This window comes from Gadus macrocephalus, chromosome 3 (assembly GCF_031168955.1).
Source record: "Gadus macrocephalus chromosome 3, ASM3116895v1".
Lineage (NCBI taxonomy): Eukaryota > Metazoa > Chordata > Actinopteri > Gadiformes > Gadidae > Gadus > Gadus macrocephalus.
Window position 1 is genome coordinate 21,958,306 of NC_082384.1, and position 25,180 is coordinate 21,983,485.

At 48.2% G+C, this 25,180-nt stretch overlaps 2 protein-coding genes across 4 annotated transcripts; both read right to left on the reverse strand.

Moving 5' to 3' along the window:
- Positions 1-3,870: 3,870 nt before the first annotated feature.
- On the reverse strand, positions 3,871-6,658 carry adra2a (adrenoceptor alpha 2A). The gene is made up of 4 exons (XM_060046539.1): positions 6,377-6,658; positions 5,120-6,187; positions 4,816-4,972; positions 3,871-4,727 (listed from the first exon to the last, which is right to left on the reverse strand). Exons 2-4 carry the CDS (start codon positions 5,882-5,884, stop codon positions 4,417-4,419), a joined length of 1,233 nt encoding a protein of 410 aa, XP_059902522.1. The 5' UTR covers positions 5,885-6,187; positions 6,377-6,658; the 3' UTR covers positions 3,871-4,416.
- Positions 6,659-8,549: 1,891 nt separating this feature from the next.
- shoc2 (SHOC2 leucine rich repeat scaffold protein) lies at positions 8,550-23,360 on the reverse strand. 3 transcript variants are annotated; one of them, XM_060046496.1, is made up of 10 exons: positions 23,186-23,360; positions 19,666-19,915; positions 18,800-19,558; positions 18,272-18,409; positions 17,905-18,035; positions 17,505-17,693; positions 16,663-16,785; positions 14,971-15,108; positions 14,516-14,633; positions 8,550-12,628 (listed from the first exon to the last, which is right to left on the reverse strand). In XM_060046496.1, the coding sequence occupies exons 3-10, from the start codon at positions 19,500-19,502 to the stop codon at positions 12,420-12,422; spliced, it is 1,749 nt and encodes a 582-aa protein (XP_059902479.1). In that variant the 5' UTR covers positions 19,503-19,558; positions 19,666-19,915; positions 23,186-23,360; the 3' UTR covers positions 8,550-12,419. The 3 variants fall into 3 exon arrangements, with proteins under 3 accessions (XP_059902479.1, XP_059902481.1, XP_059902480.1); XM_060046498.1 differs by lacking the exon at positions 23,186-23,360 and adding an exon at positions 23,051-23,185; XM_060046497.1 differs by lacking the exon at positions 23,186-23,360 and adding an exon at positions 22,841-23,041.
- Between the last annotated feature and the right edge of the window lie 1,820 nt (positions 23,361-25,180).

A 25,180-nucleotide genomic window follows, 5' to 3' on the forward strand; every position in this document is an offset into this window, starting at 1 on the left:
ACTGATGATTAGCGCCCGTCAAATTGCTTCATTACAGGTAATGGAGGAGAAGGAGAGAGAGAGGGCGACTGGTGCAGCCTGACGGTGAGTCACCACAGGTGGCCAGGGAGTGTAATGAAGCCAGCGTTGAATAGACAAATGTCAGCGTGAAGAAAGGGGCATAAATAGTCATGGCTGTGTGGCTACCCTGGCTACCAGGAAGCGATCGCAGGGGGACGTGGACCCGGGCACGTCCGGTCACCCCACAACGCACATACGCACACGCATTCATGCACGCATGCACGTACACACACACACACACACACACACACTCACACACACACACACACACACACACACACACACACACACACACACGTATACACATGCATATACACACACTCACATGCAAACACATGCACAAGCACACGTATACACACATGCATGCATGCACGTACACACACAAACACATAAGTACACACACACACACATACACATTTTGAAATGCCACTGGCCGCAACACTTGCATGGGCAGAGAAGCCAAGACACCCAAACGCGCGCACCCAAACACCCCGACACGCATTTCAGTTTTTACGCACATAAACAGAAATGCACACACACACAGCCGCACACCAACACACACACGCACACACACACACACACACACACACACACACACACACACACACACACACACACACACGGACACACACCCAAACACACAAACACACACCCACACACACACACACACACACACACACACATACACACACACACACACACAAACACACACCCCACACACACACACACACACAAGCTATGTTATTAAAAACCAACCGTAACAGGCGGGTCACGCAGAGCACCGACTATATACTCCATTATTTATGATGTATACCATCCTGTGAAGTTTTGACGAGATGCTCGATGCGTGCGGTCGCTGTGCGCCGCGGGCCCTGACCCCCCTCTGACCCTTTCCCAGCGGCGATGGGCGGGCCGTCGCCTCTCGACAGCTGGTTCTCCTCCGACGGGCGGGCTGACGGGGGGCCGGCGCCATCGTCCCAGCGATGTCACCGTGGCGACGGCCTCCTCCAGAGGGACCGGGCGAGTGCAGGCAGGGCTGGAGTGCCTCTGTGCGTGGATGACCATATGTATGCGCGTGTGTGTGCGACCGACACCACCCCCCCGCTCAAGCACGGACGGTTGTAGACACGCGCTCATTAATGCAGACACACACACACACACACACAGGCGCACACACACACACATATATACAGACGCGCACATGCACGTATGGAGAACACATGTATGTGCACACGCCCACACATAAACACACACACACATCCACACACACACATGCACACACACACACACACACACACACACATACACGCACAAATGCATGTATGGACAACACAGACACGCGTACGTGAACACACCCACACACACACCCCCACACAGGCGCACACATACACACATACACACAAACATACACACACATATTCATGTATTGACAACACAGACACACGTATGTGCACACACATACACACACACACACGGATTTTGAGACAGGTGCTTATTGTACTGTGAGAGAGGAAATAGCTCTCAGGGGGAGCCATTGAAGGTGTCTGGGGACAAAAGCTGTCTCTTGCCATCCTATGAGTCCAGCGGAATATGCCAGTGGTAATAGACACCACAGGGGACTAGGTACCGTACTGTTCCCTCCTCCTCACACATGATGACTTCTTGCTGCTCTGACATATCAGGAGGGAGGGAGGGAGGGAGGGAGGGAGGGAGGGAGGGAGGGAGGGAGGGAGAGATGGATAGATAGTTAGAGAGGGAGGGAGGGAGGAAGGAGAGAGAGAGAGGGAGAGAACGAGAGTGCTGACATGGAGAGATGAAGAGAGAGAGGGAGGGAGGGAGAGAGGGAGAGAGAGAGAGAGAGAGAGAGAGAGAGAGAGAGAGAGAGAGAGAGAGAGGAGAGACAGGACAGACAGACAGACAGACAGACAGATAGTCAGATAAATAGAGAGAATAGGGATGGATAGAGACATAGAAGGATAGAATGACATTATAAATCCCTAATCCTTATTAATCAAAGCTTGGGTACAACAGCTTGCACAGTGGAAGAAATATAAGCCTCTCATTTTATGTGACAATGTTTGCCGACATCCCCAAACAAACAACCTTAAAGGGGTCTGCCTTCCTGATCTTCTACAGGTAGACATTTGCCGTCCATTGTCCGCCAGAAACTAATTACAAAAAGGTCCAATAACCTTTTGTGTTGTTTTGGCAAGTCCAATCCATCTCCAAGATTAATTTGGCCTTCATCATCATCATCATCATCATCATCATCATCATCATCATCTTCATCATCATCCTGAAAACGAGTGTGTTCAGCAGCAGAGTGGCAGACAGGAAGTAAACAAGAGCCTCTGCAGAACACGCCGTCCCTAAACTCACCGGCCTCACGCCCCCCCCCCCTGCCCAGCGCAGACAGTGGCTGGGGGAAAACAGCACGTCCTTTAGGGACGGATGGGTGACTACTGATGATGCCGCGATCAGTGCAAACTCTGCTCTCTCTGTCCCGACTTGACAACAATTAACGCCCACAGTGTAAACTGCGTGCTGTCCCACTCGCATCTGGAGACAACCCGGATCTCGTGTTTTTCCGATTCAGTTTCCTCTCCGCAGTTTGGCCTCGATGCCGGTGAAGACTTTTTCTGACGGTTTGAAAATGCTGGCACTTGGAGCGTGGGGGTGGGGGTGGGGGGAGGGGGGGGGGGGGGGGGGTCTCAGCTCATGCAAGCAAAGTGGAGCAATCTACAGTGCAATCAAAAACGGTTCTACCCGACTGGATAACGATATGCAAAGATGAACCGAATCCTACAGGGAAGGCTTTCCTCGGAATATAAAAACATTTCTGCAGTGATATTCGTCGAGAAACATACACGTGAACATCAGGATTGGTCTCAACACCAGAAAGCAGACCCCACACACACAGGGCAGGGACGAAGAGAGTCACTTAGTGGGGGCTCACGTCTGCCGAGGGGAGAGGCCGGAATGACACCTCGTCCTGTAAGTATGTGAGGCATTCAACAGGTTGCTGTTGAGTTCCCTTGTTTTGTGTCGAGGCGGTGGATTGCTGCTCTGCCACATTGAGGCGCCTCTCCGCATGACCCCCCCCCCCCTGTCCCGTCCTCAAGTTCAAAACTCAAACACCCTTGAAACGACATGAAGAACACCACCGCCTTGGTCCTCCTCCTCACCTTCCCCTGTCTGGATCTACTGCTATTATCTGCAGTATACCTGTGTGTGTGTGTGTGTGTGTGTGTGTGTGTGTGTGTGTGTGTGTGTGTGTGTGTGTGTGTGTGCGTGCGTGCGTGTGCGTGTGTGTGTGTGTCTGGTGTTTCTCTATGTATACAGCATGTATTCATGTTTATGTATGCATGAATGTATTTATGTATGTATGCATGAATGTATTTATGTATGGGGTATAGGCATATTGTTGTATGGTTTTATGCATGTACACGTTTGTGTCCATGCATTTGTGCCCTTTCATTTGTGTGTGTGCCTCTTTTGTGTGTCTGTCTGCATGTGTTTGTGTGTGTGCCTGCGTGTGTGTGTGTGTGTGTGTGTGTGTGTGTGTGTGTGTGTGTGTGTGTGTGTGTGTGTGTGTGTGTGTGTGTGTGTGTGTGTGTGTGTGTGTGTGCCTGGGTGTGTGTGTATTCCTGTGGTGTGTGTGTGTGTGCCTGCATGTCTGCGTGTGTGTGTGTGTGTCTGTGTCTGTGTGCCTGCACGTGTATGTATGTGTGTGTGTGTGTGTGTGTGTGTGTGTATCATAACCAGGTGCCCCTGAGTGGCTTTGGAGCTGAGAGAGAACAGGGCCATGGCCACAGGGAAATGGGGTTTATTCTTTACAGACCAGCCTCCCGCCCATCACCCACATCGTCACCATCATCACATCATAGAAAAGAGCCACAATACTCCAGGAAACAACATGAAAAATATAGAGACACATCATATCCACACATCTTGTTATTTTTACACAACGTACGGCACAATACTCATCACGCCTCTGATTGGCCTCATCGGTCCCCATTTTGTCATCATCTGTATAAAACCCACAGGAGACAATCGGCGGCGGCGGTCGGGGCCGTCGGTGCTTTGGAACGTGGTGGGCTGGTCCAAGCTGCGAGTGTTTTTGGGGCGTTTCGAGTCAAAAATGGAAAGATCGAACGGGCTCTGCTGAACTCCAGGGGGGCGGGGCCTGGGAGGGAGAGCGGGGCAGGGGGAACTCCGCGAGACGGGTCTGAAGCCTTGATGAATCCATGCGCCATGTCACCGAACTGTACAGGGTGCTTGTGTGTATAGAAATGTACAAAGAAACAACCTTAAAAAGGTCCTTAAAAGGGGAGTTCCCCCCCCCCCCACAATCGTTCATACGTATCTCCTGCGGTCCCCGCGACACAGGATCTTCTTGAAGGAGCGGCGGAAGTCGTTGTTGAAGATGGTGTAGATGATGGGGTTCAGCGCGCTGTTGCAGTAGCCGAACCAGAAGAAGAACTTGAAGAGGGTGCTTGGCACCGAGCAGCTGTCGCACAGCGCCGTCAGCGTGTACGTGAAGAAGAAGGGGAACCAGCACACCACGAACACGCCGATCACCACCGCCAGCACGAAGGTGAAGCGCTTCTCGCGGTTCTGCCGCCCCTTCCAGCGGCTGCCCTTGGTGCTCTGGCGGCGGGTGCGCTGCTGCTGCTGCTGCTGCTGCTGGCCCCCCCCCCGCCTCCGCCAAGCCCGCCGCGCACGTCGTGCCCGCCGGCGGGCCCGCCCCCTCCCCCCCCTCGCCCGGCTTGACCTGGCTCAGCTTGGTCTTCCCCGAGGACTTGCGGGAGCAGGGCCGGCTCACCTTGTGGTCGGAGGACGACGACTCCTCCAGGTCCATGCCGTTGTTCTCCCCCTCCTCGTCCTCCTCGTCCTCCTCCCCTCCCCTCGCCTCCCCCCCGTCCGCAGCCAGGCCCCCCGCCGCCGCCGCCGCCACCGCCGCCGCCGCCACCCCCGGCCCGCCGTTGAGCTTCCCGTGGCAGAGTGGCTCGCCGGCACCCCCTTTGTTGCCGCCGCCGCCGCCGTCGTCATGGGCGACCGCGCCGCCTCCTCCTCCTCCTCCTCCTCCTCCTCCGACGCCGTTCTTCTTGCGCTCGGACGCGGCAGCGGGCTTCATGGCCTGCATCTCCCGCGGCCCCCGCTTGTTCCCGGGCGGCGCCCGCGTGCGGCGCTTGGCGATCTGGTAGATGCGCACGTACACCAGCACCATGATGACGCAGGGCAGGAAGAAGGAGCCGATGCTGGAGGCGATGATGTACCACTTCTCCTCGTTGATGCTGCACACGGGGCCCTCCTCCTTGTCCACCTCCTTCTCCAGGCCGATGAGCGGCGGGAAGGAGATCACAGCGGCGATCACCCACACCACCACCACGATGCACTTGATGCGGCGCGGCGTGCGCTTCAGGTTGTACTCGATGGCCTGCGTGATGGACCAGTAGCGGTCCAGGCTGATGGCGCAGAGGTGGGCGATGGAGGCGGTGCAGAAGAGCACGTCCAGCGCCAGGTAGATCTCGCACCACACCTTGCCAAAGTACCAGTAGCCCAGCAGCTCGTTGGACAGGGAGAAGGGCATGACCAGCGTGGCCACCAGGATGTCGGCCGACGCCAGCGACACCAGGAAGAGGTTCTGCGGGGCCCGCAGGGCGCGGCTGGTGAACACGGCGATGACCACCAGCACGTTGCCGAACACGGTGAGCAGGATCAGCAGGCCCACCAGCGCGGTGAGGGACACTGAGGTGAGCAGGCTGTAGGGCGCACGGACCGAGAGGGTCCCGTTGGTGGTCTCGTTGTCCAACCCTGCCATCGGAGATGATCGGTTTTGGACCGGCTTCCTTCCGCCCTCCCTTGCTCCCTCAGCTTCCTATTTTTTTGTTCCTTCCTCCCTTCCGTTCGTTCCTCCTTTACTTCCTGGCGTCTCTCGTCGGATTCACGTGAGGTTGATAAAAAAAAAAAGAAAAAAAAAAAGAAGCGGTCATCCACTGTGAATCGTCAGGTTCTAGTCAGAGCCGGCGGGATGAAGCAGGTCGATCGAGTACTTGTTCTGCAGCGTTTGGACGTTTATCGGCTTCATTGTGCACTTTTGAAGTTATGACGAGGATTATTTAATCTGGAAATAGGACAGAGGAGAGAAAAATATCAGCTACGTGTATACCATCCTCACTTTTTTGTATCACCGTTGGACCTCATTATGCATGCAAATCTATGATAAACAATTCCCATGACGGAAAACAAGTCTGCAAACATTACCCAAATGCCTTCCCGTAAAATAAACAAATTGCCAAGATGTAAATCTTACCTGAGACATTAAGCGGTGTCACTGTCAAGCGGGTGCCGGGCGCAGCTGAGCTTGGATAACTCGTTTACGCACGCCAATAACCACCACAGACCCTCCACTTTACCCATGTGGTGACGGACACGCTGTGGATTCATTCTCTCGTCTCCTTTAGCACTCTCTTCTCCCACCCCGGACTGTGATCCCAGCGCCGCATCTAGTGGTGGCTCGGCAGCAGTCCCTAATAGAGCGCTAATCGTGTTATCCTGGCCGCTGCTGCGCTGCTGTGTGTGCGTCTGAGTCTCTCTGCCGAGCGGTTTCCCCTCCGCCACTCCCTCTCTTTATAGCCCCTACCTACTAGAGGGTTGCTTAGCAGCACTCAGACACGCACCACGTGGATAAATGCACCGGAGATCCCCCCCCCCCCCCCCCACACACCCATCTTCCCATTACTAAATTGCAATAACTTCATTTATTAATTTTAATCAAGCACTGTTTAATAAGGCGCCGTTTGAGTACTGTTCGTCATTCGTAATGAGATGGGACACTGGTCCTCCTTGAATGGATTGTTGCTGCGTGCGTCGTAGGGGCTGAAGGAAACAAAAAGTCCCCCTGTTCGCCAGAGGGAGGTTGGCAAAATAACCTGGGAATGGGTCCTTGCCCTAGTCCTAATTGTTATGGGTAAACACAAGTTGTCCAGGCAGGTTGGCGCATGAGCGCACACACGAGGCAGAGCACAGTGACACCTGTCGTCCTTTTACGCGCAGATTCCAGCTCCATTAAACATTGCCAAGCACTCTTACATTCTCCCTCCAAGCCTTCGTAAACGACAATAATGATACGTTTACAGATCGAAAAGAAACGACTTGTCCCAGAAGGACCACAACTTTGCTTTTTCCTATTTCGTTTATAGGAATATGGTTACCTGATGAATCGCGTTGCACAAATACATGAAAAAAGAAAAAGCGAACCGTTATGTTAGAGTGTTTAATGTCGTATGTGATTGACCTTTTGCAATACAAAGCAATATGAAGAGAGACAATCTTACACAACGAGCCATCCTTTATAATTTTCAGATCATAAACGAAAGCTTGTTTACGCAACATCTGCCTTCATGGGATACTGGGCGAGGACTCTCCAGCAGGGGGCGGTGTCGCTCCGAAGCAAAACCTGGGAATATCTTTGTTTCATTTTTTAAATCTATATATGCACTTCTATTAGGTTCTATGGGGTGTTTATCCAATACCTATTCTGAATGCTGCAGGAATCAACCCTTTAGCTAATCGTTTATGAACACATAGACCAGGCCTGCTGTTGATTAGCAACAAAGCCATCTGTAACATATAAGTGATTAGACATCCAGACCCTAATAAATACTCTGAAAGAAAACCATTACATTCTTGAAAGAAAAAATCAACAACAAAACGTAGAAATTATAAGGCAAGTGCACATTATAAATTTGTAAATATCAGTTTATTACAGATAAAAAGAGTATATACATACAGAACATCACCAAACATGGTCATTTTCCCCTATTTGCAAAGTAGCACTCTTTGCAACTAGTTGGTTTCAGGATAACTGTCTTACAATAGGTCGGCATTGATTACGTGAGTCACAGCCAAGAAAACAAATATTGTATTTTCCAAATAATACTTAATAAAGACATTCCCCTCCCCCCCCCCCCCACACACACCCACCACCACCCAAGAACACAAGGATGCTTAGAAACAAAATGTTGAATTGCTGGTCGAACCCAAATCTGCTAGCACACCACCCACACACACACACACACAAACTGTAAACACTGCATACTGGCCCAACGGGGGTAGGACAAGTCCGCAACCAGACCTCTAGCGCTGAAGATTGACCGACCGGCCTGCAAATCAGACCGCTGGACAGTGTGTTTGAAAGAAGAAGCCAAGCCCCAAATTAACGCCACCATGTACAATGGCATAAAGTGCTCCTTTGTTGGCTGATCTCGTCCTGCTGTCATGAAGGTTTTGCTTGGTGCGCATAAGGCAGGCTGAGTGGATGTGATGAAGGGATACTTCCATGTCATCGTGATGGGCAGGAGGGCCTTATGAGAGAGCTGCTTCTGATCACAAGGTAGTTCGACTAAAACAACTACTCCTTTCCCAAATAAAAGTTCAACCATTAATTAGAATGAATAACAACCCTATGATAATAAAAAATAAAAAAAAAAGCCAATTATCTTATTGAATTGTTTCTTCGATTTTTAACACAGATCAGTGAAATTAACTCCCCGGTAAGAAAAAGCAGTTGAGGCTGTTGATTCATCCTTCATTATTATCACTCTGAAAACGAAACTCAGGAGAGAGGGAGAATGCAGTGTATGTTTGGGGTTCTCCACAGATCCCTTCACCCAGGTGCGGTGTGAGAGGTGTTCAACTTCCGGCTTTAACTTTAAGCCAGATATCTGTACAGAGCAAGGAGAGTGCAGAGAGGAGGAAAGAATATCAAACTGAAACATTTTCAAACCACCTGCTGCTGCTGCTGCTCTTCAGAGTGAAGTCTGGGATCGAGCTCGCTAAGTGATGAGCAACAGAAGAGGGACAATAAAGAGGAGGGAAAGCCTATTAAGGCTGCCTGTCAAATTACTCCTGAAACCCCCCCAGTGTATGAACAAAAATTACAAAACTATAGGAGGAGCTTTTTTGCGGGAAAACAAAATAACCACAGCACTGGAGTCCTGTGAGTACGACACCACCCCGGTCTCTGCCCCAGCCACACGCGGTGCTGAACCGAGAGGTTGACACGCCCGCCCGGTCCACGCGCCCCTAGAGGCGACAAGTTGTTTCATGAATGCTAAATTAAACGTCACGGAAAGCTTTTGCATGCTCCGTGTCCGGGAGGATTGTACATCAGCTAGCATTGGGTTTAGGACTAAATCCATGTACACACAGGACATGCTGTCCAAATGTAGGCCTTCTGAGTGCTCACCTGCTTCTAAAGAAATAGGCTTGGCTTAGCTTGACTATGAAGGGTCAAAGTAGAGTTTGTACGGGCTGAAAATTGCAGTGCTTTGAGGTCGAAAAGATCCTAGATTCCACCTTTTGCCCTTCCACCATCCCATCCCAGTCCATACCAGCATGCTTTGTATACCCCTACATGCCTCTGCCTAATGACCTGTAATCACTGGCAGTTGCTTTGGATAACAGCAACACCTTCATTTGTAAAAGGTTGGGTACACATCAACAGCTTTCCTCTCGAATACAACACACTAGCTCTCTCTAGCCTGCAGAAACGGCACGTGAACGACTAAAGTAAAACAAGACAAAACATAGTTGGGGCATGAAGGAAAGCGGCAGCACCTTCACTGCATGCCTAATCAACACCACCCCACCCCTCCACACACCTAGATCAGAGTTGTTTTTCTCCTCCCAATTATCGACAGTCATTTATTATAAAAAGGCAAAAAATAACACGTCAAGACTTCCAAGCATTTATGCAGAGCTTAGGAATGCCTTCCGTGTATGGTTGAGGCTGAAAAGAATAAAAAAAAAGCCCTCTCCCCCCCGTCTCTTTACAGGACAACAATTCGGGTTGATTACACCGGGTTCTGATGTGCAACATGTTGTGTAAATACGGTTTCTTGTCCAGTTCCAACCCCCCATTGGTTAAAATGGAGGGCCAATGAGTGTGATCTGTTAAAAGCACCACCAGAGACAACGGAAACATGACAAAGCAAAAGCCAGATGGTGCTTTGTGGCCTACAGCGTGTTTCAGGTGATGGTGGCAGCGCCAGGTTGTTCGCTAGTGGACGTGACGCAGCAGTAGGTGCATTTGTCTCCTCTGCCGCCCAACAAACAAAACGAAAAAGGACCGTTTGAAATATTCATTGAAAACCATTTTGAATGATTGAAGGATGTCTGGACGAGAACACTTTGGGCCAAAGGATCGGGATTGATTTAGATTTTTTGTTGGGATATTTAATGTACAGTGAAATAACATTAAATGACCATATGACATTTCATCCCCGAAAAATTAATGATTTCAAATAACGCTGATCTGAAGTATAATTCAAATATTAACTATTTTTGCTAGCAATGATAAAAATGTGAAATAAAAAGCAGAACATCGGCATGATGCATATCAAAAACACGGTACAGCCAAACAAACCCTTTCTGCAGTTGTTTTTTTGACAATTTTCTTCTTTTTTTTTTACAGACCAAGAAAAACAAGTTCCTTGTTAAGATCGATTTGACACAAATGTACATGATTCACCGGTCACTTCAACAGATAAAAATACTTATGAAAACAAAATGCCCCCATCCCCCCCCCCCCCCCAAATCCCACAGAACCGACGAGAGTCTACTGTCATTTTGTCTTTTAATATAGAGGCCAACGTCTTACAAAAAAAAGTGCATAAGAGCAGCAACAGTGCTGGAACAGTGTGGGACAAAAGAAAAGCGAGGGGAGGGGAGAGGAATTATCCGAGCGGGAGGTTTAGATAGCCAACCACATCGCGGTCTCAAACTACTATGCAGAGGCCAGAGGAGGGGTTCGGGGACAAAGGGAGTGATATATATATATATATATATATATATATATATATATATATAAAACAACCGGCCTCTGATATGTTGGTCATCATCGTTGTCATCCCTCGGATGTAAGCTAAGCAGCCCAACACTGTAGATAATACCAAACGAGTAAACAGTACAAGAGAAATAAAAGTTCAAATTAAAAAAAGAAAAAAAAAAAAAATTGCACTCAAGGCAACAATCAGGATTTACATACGTATACAAAAAGAAGGAATCACTCTCTGATCTCGTATCTCGTCACGACATATGTATGATTCTGAGTTTCAATACCGTTCCGCCTGTGAAACACTGGCTGTCCGGTGCAGCCCGCGTTCCTGAAGAATTTGAAGTCTAGCTTTTTTTTGTCTTTTTGTCTTTTTTTTTTACGCGTTTACGATCTGCATTTGTATTTTGTGTACATTACTAGATTTGACAACTATCGCTATTTGTAAAAAAAAGAAAAAAAAGAGAAAGAAATCCAATGACACTACGTTACAACTGAATAGTTCAATGGCAGAAAGAAAAATCTGTATAATAAACTTGAGTAGGAACAACCAACAAACTTCAGTAAGAATAATAAAAAAAAAAAGATTATTGAAATAATTTATACCTTTGTATATCTCATGGACAAGTTTAGAAGTGAACCACCGGCTCATTCTAGACATAGGCACAGTTTTGTTTTTTTTATGTAAAAAATTGAACAAAAATCCAAAAAAGCAATGCTGTCACGAGAGCTTTGTTCTCCACGGTCAAGAAGCTATTCACAAAAAGTGTACAGTCGTCGAGTGGTTAAAAAAAGGGAATAAAATACCAAAAAACAAAAACATGAATAATGACAAGAGTAGAGTTATGGCAGCAGCGGTAAAAGGTGAGATCCAAATTTTTTTTTTTTGTCGGTTTGTTTTGTGTTTGCATACAATTGTATCCTTGCTCACGTAATAAGATGCTTAATTACTGTAAATACATTGGCAATGGGAGCACGGTTTATATGATTAAAAGACTTGCCACTCAGCTCAAAGTTACTCAATATATATCTATATATCTATATATATATATTTATAGTTTGTTTTTCGGTTTTGGCAAAGAGTTGTAGATATTTTCCTTTTCCATGGTTTCGGGGTGGAGGTGGTGGAGGTGGTGGAGGTGGCGGTGGGGTTGGGGCCGCGGTCCTTTAATAACCATGACAACGTCTGAGAGAAACACGGATCCCAAGTCTACATGGTGCCGCCTTGTTTAAAACAAAACATAAAAACATAAGAGCATCTCTTCCCCCTCCCCCCCATATCCCTCTTCTTCCTCTTCGCCATCACCCCACACACCCGGGTCGTGACCTCATAACCTCCCGGCGCAGTGCGCCCTGGAGTTTTGGCGAGAGGTCAGCCGCGTAGCGATCTAAAGCGTGATTGGGCGGTGGCGCTGGGGGGGGGGGGGGGGGGGGGCGGGGCTTGGGGGGCGGGGTCAAGGGGTGAGGAATAGAGGGGCCAGTGGGTACGGGGTTCGTTGGGGGGCGGGGCTGGGGGTGATCACACCATGGCGCGGTACGGCCCCTGCATCTTCAGGAACTGGATGATGAACGAGGGCCCGCCGGCAACGATCTGCGGCGGCAGGTGGCTGAGCGGACAGTTCTCGATGCTCATGATGGACAGCTTGCTGCACAGCGCCAGCTCGAAGGGCAGGCTGTGCAGGTTGGGGTTGTCGTTGAGGTACAGCTCCTCCAGGTTCTCCAGGGTTCCTGTGGGGGGGGGGGGGGGGACGACGACAGGGCAGAGCGGACCGTTGTCATGCATATATATATATATATATATATATATATATATATATATATATATATATATATATAGACAGTATGTTATATGTGCTGCAGGACAGGAACCTGCTGGAAATCAGCTTTATACTGAGTCAGACCCCTTTTAAATTGTTACTTTTTTACCTTTGATACTTTCCTGTATGATACAAATACAATAAATGTAGGAGAGTCCATTTCAGAGCCAATGCATCTGAAAAGGTGTGCTTTCTCCTCATTCTGCCAGGTAAACGAATGCAGGTGTGTGCGGTCATAACTGGAGAGAGGAGGGATCAGATGATACTATAAACCTCATCAGGCCTTTGGGGAACTCAGATCTAAGGGTGGGCTCAGTGCATCTCTCCAGTCAGCCCCCCCCCCCCCAACCCCAAAACCACATTAAATGTATCTCTGGAACAGATTGTGTAGAGTAATCCATGCATTCTGAAAGCACAGCAAAAGCCGAAGATTGATATTTCAAATAAAGTGGGAGCACAACTAATCTTTGGGGAAATCCATTCCTTGTGAAAGGTGCAGAGTCACCATCATAAAACACTGGCTCTACACATTAAAAAAAAATATTGAAATAGTCATTATGGCGCTGCGTGTGAATCGTCAAATGTTCCCCATTAAACAGGTCTACAGTATTGATTAACGTAGCGATCGAATTATTTACCAAAGGAACCACTCATGCTAGACCGGCCCAATGAATAATGCAAAACGATGCTTCCAGACTCTGGTCTGAAGTACTCAAACACTCGCCACACCTTATGGATGGGACCTTGGAAACGGCCCATCAAAGCAAAAATGCATTATTTTGCTCTAGGTTATATCCAGCTGTAGAAACAAGATTGATTTGGACAATGGATCAGAACATCCTATCAACAGGTAGCAATATGTGGAATGTATCCTTAACCCATCAGGGTTTAAGTATTAAACCAATGTTTAGTTACTTTTGTTTAGTTACTATGTCGTTTCAAAAAGTTAACAGCAATGCTTCGTTGCCCTTTCATCATTAATTCATGGCGATTTGAGTTCACTGCCAACACAGCTTTAACTAGAAGTCAAAATGGAACCATAAGGAGGTCACACACACACACACACACACACACACACACACACACACACACACACACACACACACACACACACACACACACACACACACACACACACACACACACACACGATTTAAACCCTTTGGACAAACTAGTACTGACGCCGGGGTCAGTTGGTGATCCATGGCTGCTTGACGCTCTGCAGCCTCCTAAGCCGTCTTAAATCCTCACGTGAGGGTTCCACTCCTCTCACGAGCCATCGCGCCCTCCGTCCACCCAATGCGCTCCAACACCAGGGGAGAAGGCCATCAAACCCTCTGGGGGTTTCGAGTGTCATCGGCAGCACACATCCATTCATGTAGTCGTTACCACCGAGTACAAAGGAAATATATATATCTATATTATTGTCGAGTAAGACAGGAAGGAATGGGAGAGATAGGGGAAGACACGCAGCAAAGGACCAGGAGGAATCGAACCCCGGTCGCGGCGGGGTTCACGCGCTCTCCACGGCGAACCAGCGGCGCACCTAGCCCCAACCAACGGAGAGGAGACGGAGCATAAAACAGAGCACTAGGCCCACGGGGGAGAAGCAGAACGGGTCGGAAGTTGTTCGGGGGCACTGCCCGACACCAAGGCCGCCGCGCAGACCCCACGGGCCGACACACCAACACACTGGCGTCCGTACTAAGGCCACACTGCTTCCCACCGCAGGGTGTGAATTTCCTCGGGGTGTGGGTGTCGGTGAGAGGGAGGCGACGGGGAGCGGGGCGGTCTTTACCGATCTCCTCGGGCAGATGCTGCAGCAGGTTCTCTCCCAGGCCGAGGTGGGTCAGGTTGGTGAGGTGGCCGATGCCGCGCGGCAGCGTGGTCAGCTGATTGTTGGTGAGCACCAGTTTCTGTGCGGGAGAGAAGATGGGGAGAGGACGACACTCCGGGTCACGTCGATGAAACAACCCCGGGTGGCGTGGCACTACGTCTTCGTAGAACTACGTCACTGCGGCCCCAGGGTCGACCTGAAAGTCTGGTCTCGTAATGGAACGAATGGCAGGCTGGAAACAATTAGTTAAGAGTTGGAGTTGATCAAATAACTCTACGAAATAGTTTCCGCGTTACAAATGTTTGCTTCGGCTGCCGTCTAGTGCTTTACGTGCACACACATGCCAAAGATAAGAGGTTTAAAAGCGTAGCGGCGGTCAGAAGCCTCATCAGGCCTGAACACCTTCACCGTCTCACCTGCAGGTCTTTAAGGTACGCAATCTCATTGGGAAGCGACTCCAACTTGTTCTCCTCCAGGTCCAGCTCCCGGAGCTTTCTGAGGTTGCCGATGCCATGCGGTAACTTCTTCAGAAGGTTGTTGGACAGTATCAAGACCTTGGGAGGGACAACAACAGCCCTGGGTTACTTGGTGGCTCCTCTCTAAAAACGAGGTCCTGGAGCACACGTCTAACTACGTTGTGCTGCGCCACCGTGTGGTGCAGTGATGGGGGCCGTGGTGTGTAGAGAGATGGGGCTTTGGTGTGCAGTGATGGGGCCGTGTCGTTTTAAAAAGACTCCGGACACTGGGGTGACTGCACATAATCACTTCAAATCGCTTAATTGTGTGAGTAGTGTTTTCCTGCACCTATTTTTTCCTTTTTCAATATTTGCCATTTACAAAGAGCTGCCATCTACAAATAAAGATGTTAGGGCGCTGTAAATCAAGATTTAGCAATTCTGTAGGGCCTTTATAGTCGCCCAACTGTATCCGCATAACTACCAAGGCAAATAGTTGCACATCATCCATCATTTGTCAGGCATTGGAAACACATCAACATGGGAAAATACCTGGCTAGTTCCTTCAACTTCTCCCACTGCATTTTGCATCGCTGCTCTACTGCCATGCCACATGCTCCAACATGTCCTTCCTTGCTTCTTCCCCATTTTCTGTCTTATAATGCCCCGTCTAATGTATTCTAATCCAACTCATTATACCATCAAGCGTGATACAAATAGTGAAGCCATATATTAATAGTCTGCCCAATGCCCATAGGGGATAGTAAACGGACAAACATTTTGACGCCAAAATAATTTAGACACAATTTGGTACACATAGTTAGTGTGACTGTCGACTATCAGGACTGGATCACCCATACGAACCGGGACGTTTCAGTATCCTGACACAAGGCCTGCAGTTGCTCTGGTCTGTGCTAACCTGGAGGGCAGTCTGTCGGCCTACCAGCCTGTGATTGGTTGATACTTTGGTCTAATAACGTTTATTTTGTCTGATTGGCCGATATCCTATGGCGTCCAATGGGGTAAGAGCATAAAGATGACCACGTAAAGATTACCAGCATATATGGTCCTTTAGGATAAGATAGTTCTTCAGTAATCGCAGAAGGGACCTTACTGTACGTTCACGCCAAAAGCTGTAAAAGATGCAAATTCGCCGAATGGCTCAAAACACAACGCTGTCAAAAATATTTACAGCTCATATCGCTCTTGCGCGTATGTTTACTGGGACCCACACCGGCGAGATATCTACATTCCGATTGGCTGGCGGTCACTTACCGAAAGAGTACTAGCTCATTTGCATAGAGTTGAGCTGTTTTCAACTCTCATTGACAGCTTTACAGCTTTAAAGCTATCGCTCAAGCGTTTTATCGCTCCTATCGCTTTATTGCGCATGTCTAATAGAAAGTAAATGGGCGTTTATCGCTCGAAACGCTTTATAGCTTTTGGTGTGAACTTACAGCTAGGGGAAGGACTTTCTGTATCCACCCGGGCTCTTATTCACCACTGAACGTCGAGATGAAATACCTGGATAACGTTTACATTTTGGGTCAATGTGATGCCAACGTGTGATGCTTTTCCCATAAACTCCCTAGTGTTTTCCCCATTCCCACTGCGGTATTCCGTAGGTACGGAAAACGTAGGCGGGAGCATCACCTCGAGGGACGCCAGGCCACACACGTCCTCGGGGATCTTGGTCAGCTGATTGGTGGCCAGGTTCAGCTCCACCATGCTGGTCCACGTGCCAAAGTCCAGCGGCAGCGAGGTTAATTGGTTGTCCTGGGGTAGACAATAAAAATTAAAGGAAAAACGTTGTTTGACAGCCAGACCATCCGCATGAAGAGAGGGTCTGTTCAGGAGGCCGGGGCGGTCGTTTGAGTTCACCGGCTCAGCCGCGCGGACGAGGCTTTGCAGATGAATGGAGAAAGTAGAGTAAACCTGACACCAAGGTGTGAACCTGCTCTAGCAGATAAGACCCGTCCCGGTACGATGCACCTTGACCTCCCCTCCCTGCAGAGTTACCAATCTAACTAGTAGAGTCATATCAGGCGATGATATGTGCATACGGCTGCCCGAGCCACGCGTTTCACAATCATCTTTGCAATGACGTCCATCATACGCTGCAATGCATATGCGGTCAAATACATCTAGTGAAGCCATATATTAATAATGTACCTCTGGGGGATAGTAAACAAGATTTAAAATGTGTATTTTATCCAACGTATGATTTAGTTACCAACGTGTAAAACTGAACTCCAACCAGTGCAAACAATCATTTTGCAACCAAAATAATTTAGACACAGATTAGGCACAAAGAGTTGTGTGACTGTCGACTATCAGGACTGGATTAACCCCAACACCAACCTTTACAATCACTCCCATTCTTCTCTACAATGCATTAGCTTTCAAATACATGTAGTGAAGCCAGATACTAATACTAGTACCCTTAGGGGTACTAAACGGGATAAACAAGTCAACACACTGACACAGACACGCACCTTCATGTTGAGCTTGCTCAGCACTTTGGCCCTGGAGAAGATGCCGAAGGGGATCTTGTTGATCCGGTTGTGCTCCATGTTGAGGGAGTAGATGGTGGAGAACTGCGAGGGCCCGCCGACGGGGTAGGACTGGAAGCAGTTCCTGGCCAGCGTCAGACTGGTCAGCTTCACCAGGCTCGACAAGAGGCCCTGGTCGGAGAAACACAGGAGGGTGTGCAGCTATGTGATGGGGAGGCCATGGAGAAATGCAGCCGCATTCCCTCCGAGTGTGCGGCGAGCCCACGGGCCTCGCCATACCATTAGCACAGGGACCGAGGGGAGAGGGGGGGGGGGGGGTCCACTATACAACGGATCAGTGCAGCACTTAGAGGTGAAATTGTGCAACGCTCAAACCACTCACCTCTGGTAACACCGAGATGTTGTTGTTCTCTAGGTTAAGCTCCTCCAGCTCTCTACATTTGGCTAAGGACCGGGGGATGGCCGACAGCCGGTTGTACCTCAGCCCCAAGCGGTTTATGCTGGCCAAGTTACCTGCACCCACACAGGAGACACGCGTCCGTCAAGCCACAGTTACGACGCCAAACCGGGATTCATTCGCTTGAACAGCGGTAATTAACCGATAGCGAGCAGGTGTGTGCGCGAGGAGTGCAGCTCATTCAAATCGTTAAAAAGGTAAACATCCGTGGAACCGAAAGGGGCTCATATCTCCAGACATAACAGAGAGGCGTGCGCTACAGACGGCAGACAGCAGACGTCTCTTAACAGACCTATGGTCTCCGGGAGGTCCAGGAGCTCGTTGTGCTGTAGGTCCAGGTTGGTGATTTGTGTGCAGTTGCCTATCTCCTTCGGCAGGTGCTCCAGCTGGTTGTGAGCCACGTCCAGGGTGACGAGGCTGCACAACTCCCCTGGAAAAGAAGACGCATGTCCACACAGAGTGCTTCAGTCAAGGGGGCGTCAATGACGACCTCAAACCCACAACGCAATCCTTGATAGCAGCAACACTTCTGGAAGAAGTTTTAGCGGTGCCACAGCTGAGAGACATTCCCCCAGGCCACAACCACACGATCATTATTGATTAGTCAAATGTGGGTTTAAACTTTCATGCTAAGAACATGGAATAATTCAAACAGCTGCAGTTTTATCAAAGGGTTATACACAGTGATCATATCACCATGGCGACTTTACTTTATCAGCCATCTTACTTCCAATGAATCAACATGTTGATGTGAGCTTGTTGTGGCTAGCCTTCCTGGCCCCGTCCCGTCTTCATTCCCCACCCATGCCCCGGGACTCACCTATCTCCGCCGGCAGCTGCTTGATCTTGTTCTCCCGGATGCTGAGCATGGTGAGCTTGGAGAGGTGGTGGATGTCCTTCTCCACCGCCGTGATGCGGTTGAAGCGCAGGTAGAGCGTGGTCAGCGACGTCACCCGGTACACCACGGCCGGGATCTCCCGCAGCTTGTTGTGCCGCAGGTCCAGCATGCGGAGCTTCTTCAGGGAGTCCAGCGAGTCCGGCAGGCTGGTCAGGGAGTTCTCGCTCAGCGCCAGCGTCACCAGGCCCGCCAGGCAGCCCACCTCGGCGGGCAGGCTCTGCAGCTTGTTGCTGTACAGGTAGAGTTCGCACACCTGCGTCAGCTCCTTGATGGACGTGGGCAGCATCTGGATGGAGCGCTTGGACAGGTCCAGGCGCATCGAGTTCTCCTCTCGGCACTTGTTGAGCTCTTTGATCACCTCGGCGTTGCTCGACTTCTTGCGGGTGCCCGGTGCCGGGTTGGGCCGCTTTATCGTGTTGTCCAACGAGAAGGCGACGGCCGGTGGCGCGCCGCCGCTGTCCTTCTTTCCTTCTTTGGCGTCCTTCCCTTTGGTCTTGGCCTCTTTGCCGCCATCCTTACCGAAACCGGCCAGGGCCTTGGCTTCCTTTTCCCTTTCCTTCCCCGTAGGACCGGCCTTGGGGTCCTTCTCCTTAGAGTCCTTCTCTTTGCCTAAAGTACTACTCATGTCGACGTTACTAGGCCCCCGCAGAGTCCTTCATGGGAGTCTCTCTCGGAAGGTTGCTTATTCAGGGAGGGGGGGGGGGGGAAGGGGAAGGGGGGGGGGGGGGGGTGCGGATAAGAGCCGGTGGTTGGGAGGGGGTTTTAAAATGGCAGGTGTTTAGACATACCTTTGCGGCCTCAGAGAATGACGGGCACCCTCCATAGAAAGGTTGAGTAATCCGAAAAACATTCCCTTGTTTTAATTATTCGTTAAAAAAGTAGTAATGAGAAGAAAAACAAAAATGTATATGACGTATCTGGACTGTGGTGGCACCCACGGGCCACATGCTTGTTTAAACCATGCAAAATCCCTTTGGCAGCAGTAGCAATGAGTTTAGGTCATGAGGGTCATCCCAGTCCACAATCTTCAGAGCTTTGCTGCAAACAAAAGAGAAAATACATTTAATCTCCAAACTCTGGATTCACAACAACGCATTTAAAATTGGATTTAAAAATAACAACAGGCAGGCAAAATTCTACAAGAACCAGGATTAGACCTGCATAATGGTGGGTTTACAGAAAACACATAAAAACAGGTTTGGCAGATTATTAGTGCCTGACAAAATGTAGAATTGTGCCAGAGAAAGTTCAAGCGGCCAAGGTTCGCCTCGCTAGTAAAACAAGCCCTGTTGGTTGTTGACACTACAGGTTTTCCACAGCCTCACCTAAAGCTGCAAGAAGGAATTTGGCCTACCCCTCTGTCCAAACCCTAGCACAACAGATTTCGGCTCATAGTACTCCACAGTAAAGGGGGAATCAGCCTTTTTTTCCTCCAGTTTAGCATTTATTACAGTTTTTACCTCTGTATTCAGTGTCCAGTGCTATAACGAGCAAAGCTGTGGAAAACAAAAGTGGCAGCATCAGAGCTCAGTGAAAAGGTTAGGACTGCTGAGAGTAATCTTTAGAAGCAGCCTTCAAAGCAGGGACTCCCTACGTCCACAAGACCTTTCGGGTACAAAAAGGGGGTCGATGGGAGATTCCGTTAAATGACAGCGTAGTGGATAGTGTTAAAAAACCCTGGTTTCTGGTGACTTATAGAAAGGTAACAAACTCAGCAATGAAAGCACGAGGAGGACTTGAGTACAACCAGGCTAGGCTATCTAAAACAAACTATGCAGGACATTACCTTTAAAGGCTCTACTCTACGGCCTTCCTCTTAAACAATATCTGAAAGATAGTAAACCATCTCTAAAGGATGAATTGCACCAAAATGCATCTGTTGTTTCAAGCTTCTTCACAACTATTAAGGAGAGCACAAAAGCTTTACGTCACAAGAGGCAGGCCAAGCAGGCAGAAACATCCCCATGCTACCCTGGCATCCACATTTTTCCTCCACACAATCACTCTATGCACTGACTTGCTTGTTCTAAATAGAGAATCTGCGAGAGATTAACAAGATCTGCTCAACAGCCATCTTTAAAACAGCCCACCTTCGGGCTCACACTCAACCCACAAGTTATATTTACCCGCTACTAAGTGTGGGCCAAGGCGGAAAATCAATGACAACACAAGTGATCTACACTATGAAAAAGCACAACATTGTTAAGGGGTTTCAGGGCATTGGGTCAAGCAACCAAGCATTCGCAGTTCTGTCGTTTGGAGGTAATGGCTTGAATATTCATTTGGCATGTTGCACATTATGCATAAATCATGCATGTCGTACATGTTATGTTGTACATGCATGTTGGATAATAAAATAACTTAAGGCCAAGTCAATCCATAGTAGTGAACATTTTAACCTAAGACGATTGCATTTGAGATCATGTTATGGCATAGTTATGTAATTACAGTGTTGTAGATTATTGTACCGTATATACTACTTGAGGTTTGTCAAGACAAATTTTCAGTATAATAGTGCTTTAGAAGGTAAACAAAGTAAAGGTATCTCATATCTCAAGTTACCATATATTTATTTACGGGATAACAGTATTGAAGTATAGGAAGGTTTTGGAATATAACAGGGTTTAGGGTTGAGGATTTCTGTCTAACATGGTAAAACTAGACAACTTTGGTTAGGTATCACACCAAAGGATAAGGATAGGGATAGGTCATGTCTGTAATAGAATCAGGTGGTAACTAGACAACCATAGCTACTAGCTAGGTACCACCCCACACAATAATCACAGGTCATGTCTTTAATATAAACATGGGCTAACTAGTAAATAAACAACTTCAGCTATGCAACACCCCTCACGATAAGGACAGTTCATGTATGTAATAGACATGGAGTTAATCTTTACTATGTCCAGGTACCACCTCCATGATCAGGACATGTCATGTATGTTATAGACATGGAGTAACTCTTTACTTTGTCCAGGTAACACAAAACATGATAAGGCTAGGTACTGTATGTAAGAGACATGGAGTAACACTTTACTTTGTCCAGGTAACACCAAACATGATAAAGGATCGTTCATTTGTACATGGTGTAACTCTTTACTTTATCCAGGTAACACCAAACATGATCAGGACAGGTCATGCCTGTGACAAACCAGCGAAAGGGATTATCGACACACGGTGCCAGTTCTGAGAAGTCAGGTCACCGACTGAGATTAGCTGATTTTGCGTAACACAGATTTGAACAGACAAGAGCAGAACATCAACAGTGTGGCTAGTGCAAATAATGTGCCAACGACGCCTACAACACAACCGATACTGCCAGTTGTCAGTAACGGTAACGTTAGCTGCCCGGGTGTTGAGCCCCAGTAGCTTCGCTTGTCATGAAACCACATTTTTAGGGGTTGTCTACATGTAACAGCAAGTTCTCAAATTGAGTTGTTAAATTACAATTACTAAACCAAATATGGGATAAGGTTGTCTTAAACGGGAGATTACACAGCGATATAGAGCGACGTCCGCTCCAGAGCCAAACGCCAGAAATGCTATGTGGCTACAACCGCTAACGTTTGCCTTTGCTAACAAGTTAGCCCCAATAGCTAAATACGTTTTCAGAGAATTATTCATCTCACGGGGTTGGGGGAACGCGGCGTAACGACTCGGTTCCGAGTGGAAACGGTGGAATAACACCAATGACACCACGCTTTGCCTTGTATTTGATCACCGTGGAGGGCCGTGGGCTTCTCCGGGGAGCACACATACACCAGTGACAGAGCAACGAGCCCTCCTCGGCCGGCGGGCGGGCAGAGCGCAGTGTGGAGGGGCAGCAGGCCCGAGCGGAGCAGCTGTCAGACGTGGAGCCCCGTCCCGACCACGGGCGGCTCGGGACCGGGCGGGGGGACGCGCTCCTGCCGCAGCCCGTCGTGCGTAATACCGAGCACGTCGTCGGTTCGCTGTTTTATTTACCAGAAGGACGACCGCTGTTGTTGTGATTATTCTCTTGATCTAACGAGAGGGATCACCGTTATCCCTTTTTTTCTACACAGTGGCACGGCGATGTAAGCGCCATCTCTCCCGTTTCCTTCCGTCTTCCGTGGCCGAATAAGAGTGGAGGAAAAAGAAAACATTGTGAAAACAGCGGCCATTCCAAAACTGAACAAAAGAGTGCGTTCTCACGCCGTCAGAATGCACCGTCGGCTCCCGCACCGGGTGATAAGGTGGATGAATGTCGTGTCCATAACCTGCTGAATTAAAACAGAGCTCGACGCGGAGGGGAAACACTCGATGGTATCTATAAATGTAATGTTTTACCTTCAGAGGTGTGACTCCGCCATCCTTGCTTCCTCCTTTTTCCTACACTGCCGCGGCTCCTGTACCTCCCCTACCATCAGATTGCGTCACTCGCACGCCTAACCAATGTATCACGAGACCTTCTGCAATTGGGATTTTGTTTGACAATTTTACATTTAATGTATAATATTCATGCACGCAATATGGGTGTCAACATTGAAACACTAGGAAACGGTAGCTATAAACCCAAATCCCAAACCATAACACGCGTTATCATCACATTTGTTATCAATGTGTGATTTGGGGCTGTTTTCCTACAGAAAATACTCACTGAATTTCTCACATTTGGAATCAATGCGTGAATTGGGCTGTTTTCCCTAAAGAAAATAAACTCATAATGTTTCTGTAGTCTATGCTTTCTTGTTAAGGGTTTCTGATTCTTACCTGGTCCTGGAGTTAGTGCTGTATCTTCCCTTTCACTATATGTGTTTTGCAGGTACATCAGTTACCTTACAGACCCACTATTTTTTGTTATAGTTGTTTTATACTGAAGCCCCATTATGCCAACTGTGCCAGTACGTAGGCCTATGTGTAGGTTGCTTTATATGCATATCTTAAAGCCAAGGCACAGGTGACCCTCCTGTGTCTTATAAACTGGACCTCTACAATTATCACCGTTACCTATTTGTATTTCGAACAACAGAGTCGACTGATTTTGTGCCTTTTTATGATAGAGCGGAGTGGAGGCCCTGAAATTAAATATCAAGCAATCCCATACGAAAAATTAAAACCCTTTTTTTTTTCAATCAACTATTTTAGGTTTTTGCTATATTTAACAATTTCTACGAAAAGGGTCTCGAAAAGCCCTAATGAATTCCGTGTATCATCATATATCGCCTGTAGATGGCAGTACAGCCAAACTCAACCTTTCAGAACTCCTCCCAGAAGAAGGAAGAGATTGACGGAAGTGTTGGCTTGACAACCTTGACAACGCTTTATATTTGCTAAACAGGTAAGATAACATATTGTATTCGTAGTTAAAATGTTAAATAATAGTACAGTTTTTAGTATTTTTTTAGTGAACGCAGTCATTTTTCCACCGTTGTATACACAAGCTATCGCAGTGATCCAGAATGAACACATTGGGTGCATCGTTTTATCTTTTCGCTCAGCATTAAAAGGACTTAAAAGCGATGCGTTCTCTTGTTTTTCTCTTGTGATGATATTCATTCGTCATATCGACTTTCAGCAGTACGGGAGACAACATGCCTGAAGTCAAGTCCATATTCAGAGAGGTTTTACCTAAACAAGGTAAGTAGCAGTAATAATAGCCAACATATGTGGACTGTGTCAACATCTCTTACTATTGTAGTAGTCTGCCTGTAGGCCTAAATTACAGTTAAATAAACAAGTAATATTGGAATTACCAATGGACAATCTGCCGCAAATAAAATGGGGATTGAGCGGAAATGTAATTGCTTCAAAGCCGGCGGCATGCAACTTACCTGTAGCGGCGCCTTGTCCATGCATTTACAATTCAGCGTTAAGTCGCTCTAGTTAGAAATGGCTCCTTGATAACTGAATGGGATATAAAACCAACTCTGCGAATCTAGCCTATGTTTTTGGCCTAATCCAAATAAATAGAAAGTTGAACAGAGACCCTAACATGAAACCCTGTCTTTAATGGTCAAATACGATGTCAATGTGTTAATATACAACAATATTATTTCGCTCATCAACAGGGCAGCTTGCCATGGAAGACGTTCCTACCTTGGTGCTCTGCAAGCCCAAGCTGCTCCCTCTCAAGTCGGTCACGCTGGAGAAACTGGAAAAGATGCAGATGGAGGCTCAAGAAGCCATCAAGCAGCAGGAATTGGCATCCAGGCAGACCCAGTAGACACCTACTACCTTGAACTGTAGCGAATGAAAGGTGGATGGCAAAACCTGCTAGGCTATTTTTAGTGGATTGTACCCGACTATAATTAGTGACCTTATTACACGAAGCTTACCAAGGAC

Coding starts and splice junctions, on each gene's coding strand:
- adra2a (XM_060046539.1), bottom strand. CDS start 5,884: ATGGCAGGGTTGGACAACGAGACCACCAACGGGACCCTCTCGGTCCGT. Junction 4,973..5,119: donor GAGGAGGAGGAGGCGGCGCG/GTCGCCCATGAC, acceptor GACGGGGGGGAG/GCGAGGGGAGGGGAGGAGGA. Junction 4,728..4,815: donor GGTCAAGCCGGGCGAGGGGG/GGGAGGGGGCGG, acceptor AGCAGCAGCAGC/AGCGCACCCGCCGCCAGAGC.
- shoc2 (XM_060046496.1), bottom strand. CDS start 19,502: ATGAGTAGTACTTTAGGCAAAGAGAAGGACTCTAAGGAGAAGGACCCC. Junction 18,410..18,799: donor GCAGCTGCCGGCGGAGATAG/GTGAGTCCCGGG, acceptor CTTCTTTTCCAG/GGGAGTTGTGCAGCCTCGTC. Junction 18,036..18,271: donor GGACCTCCCGGAGACCATAG/GTCTGTTAAGAG, acceptor GTGTGGGTGCAG/GTAACTTGGCCAGCATAAAC.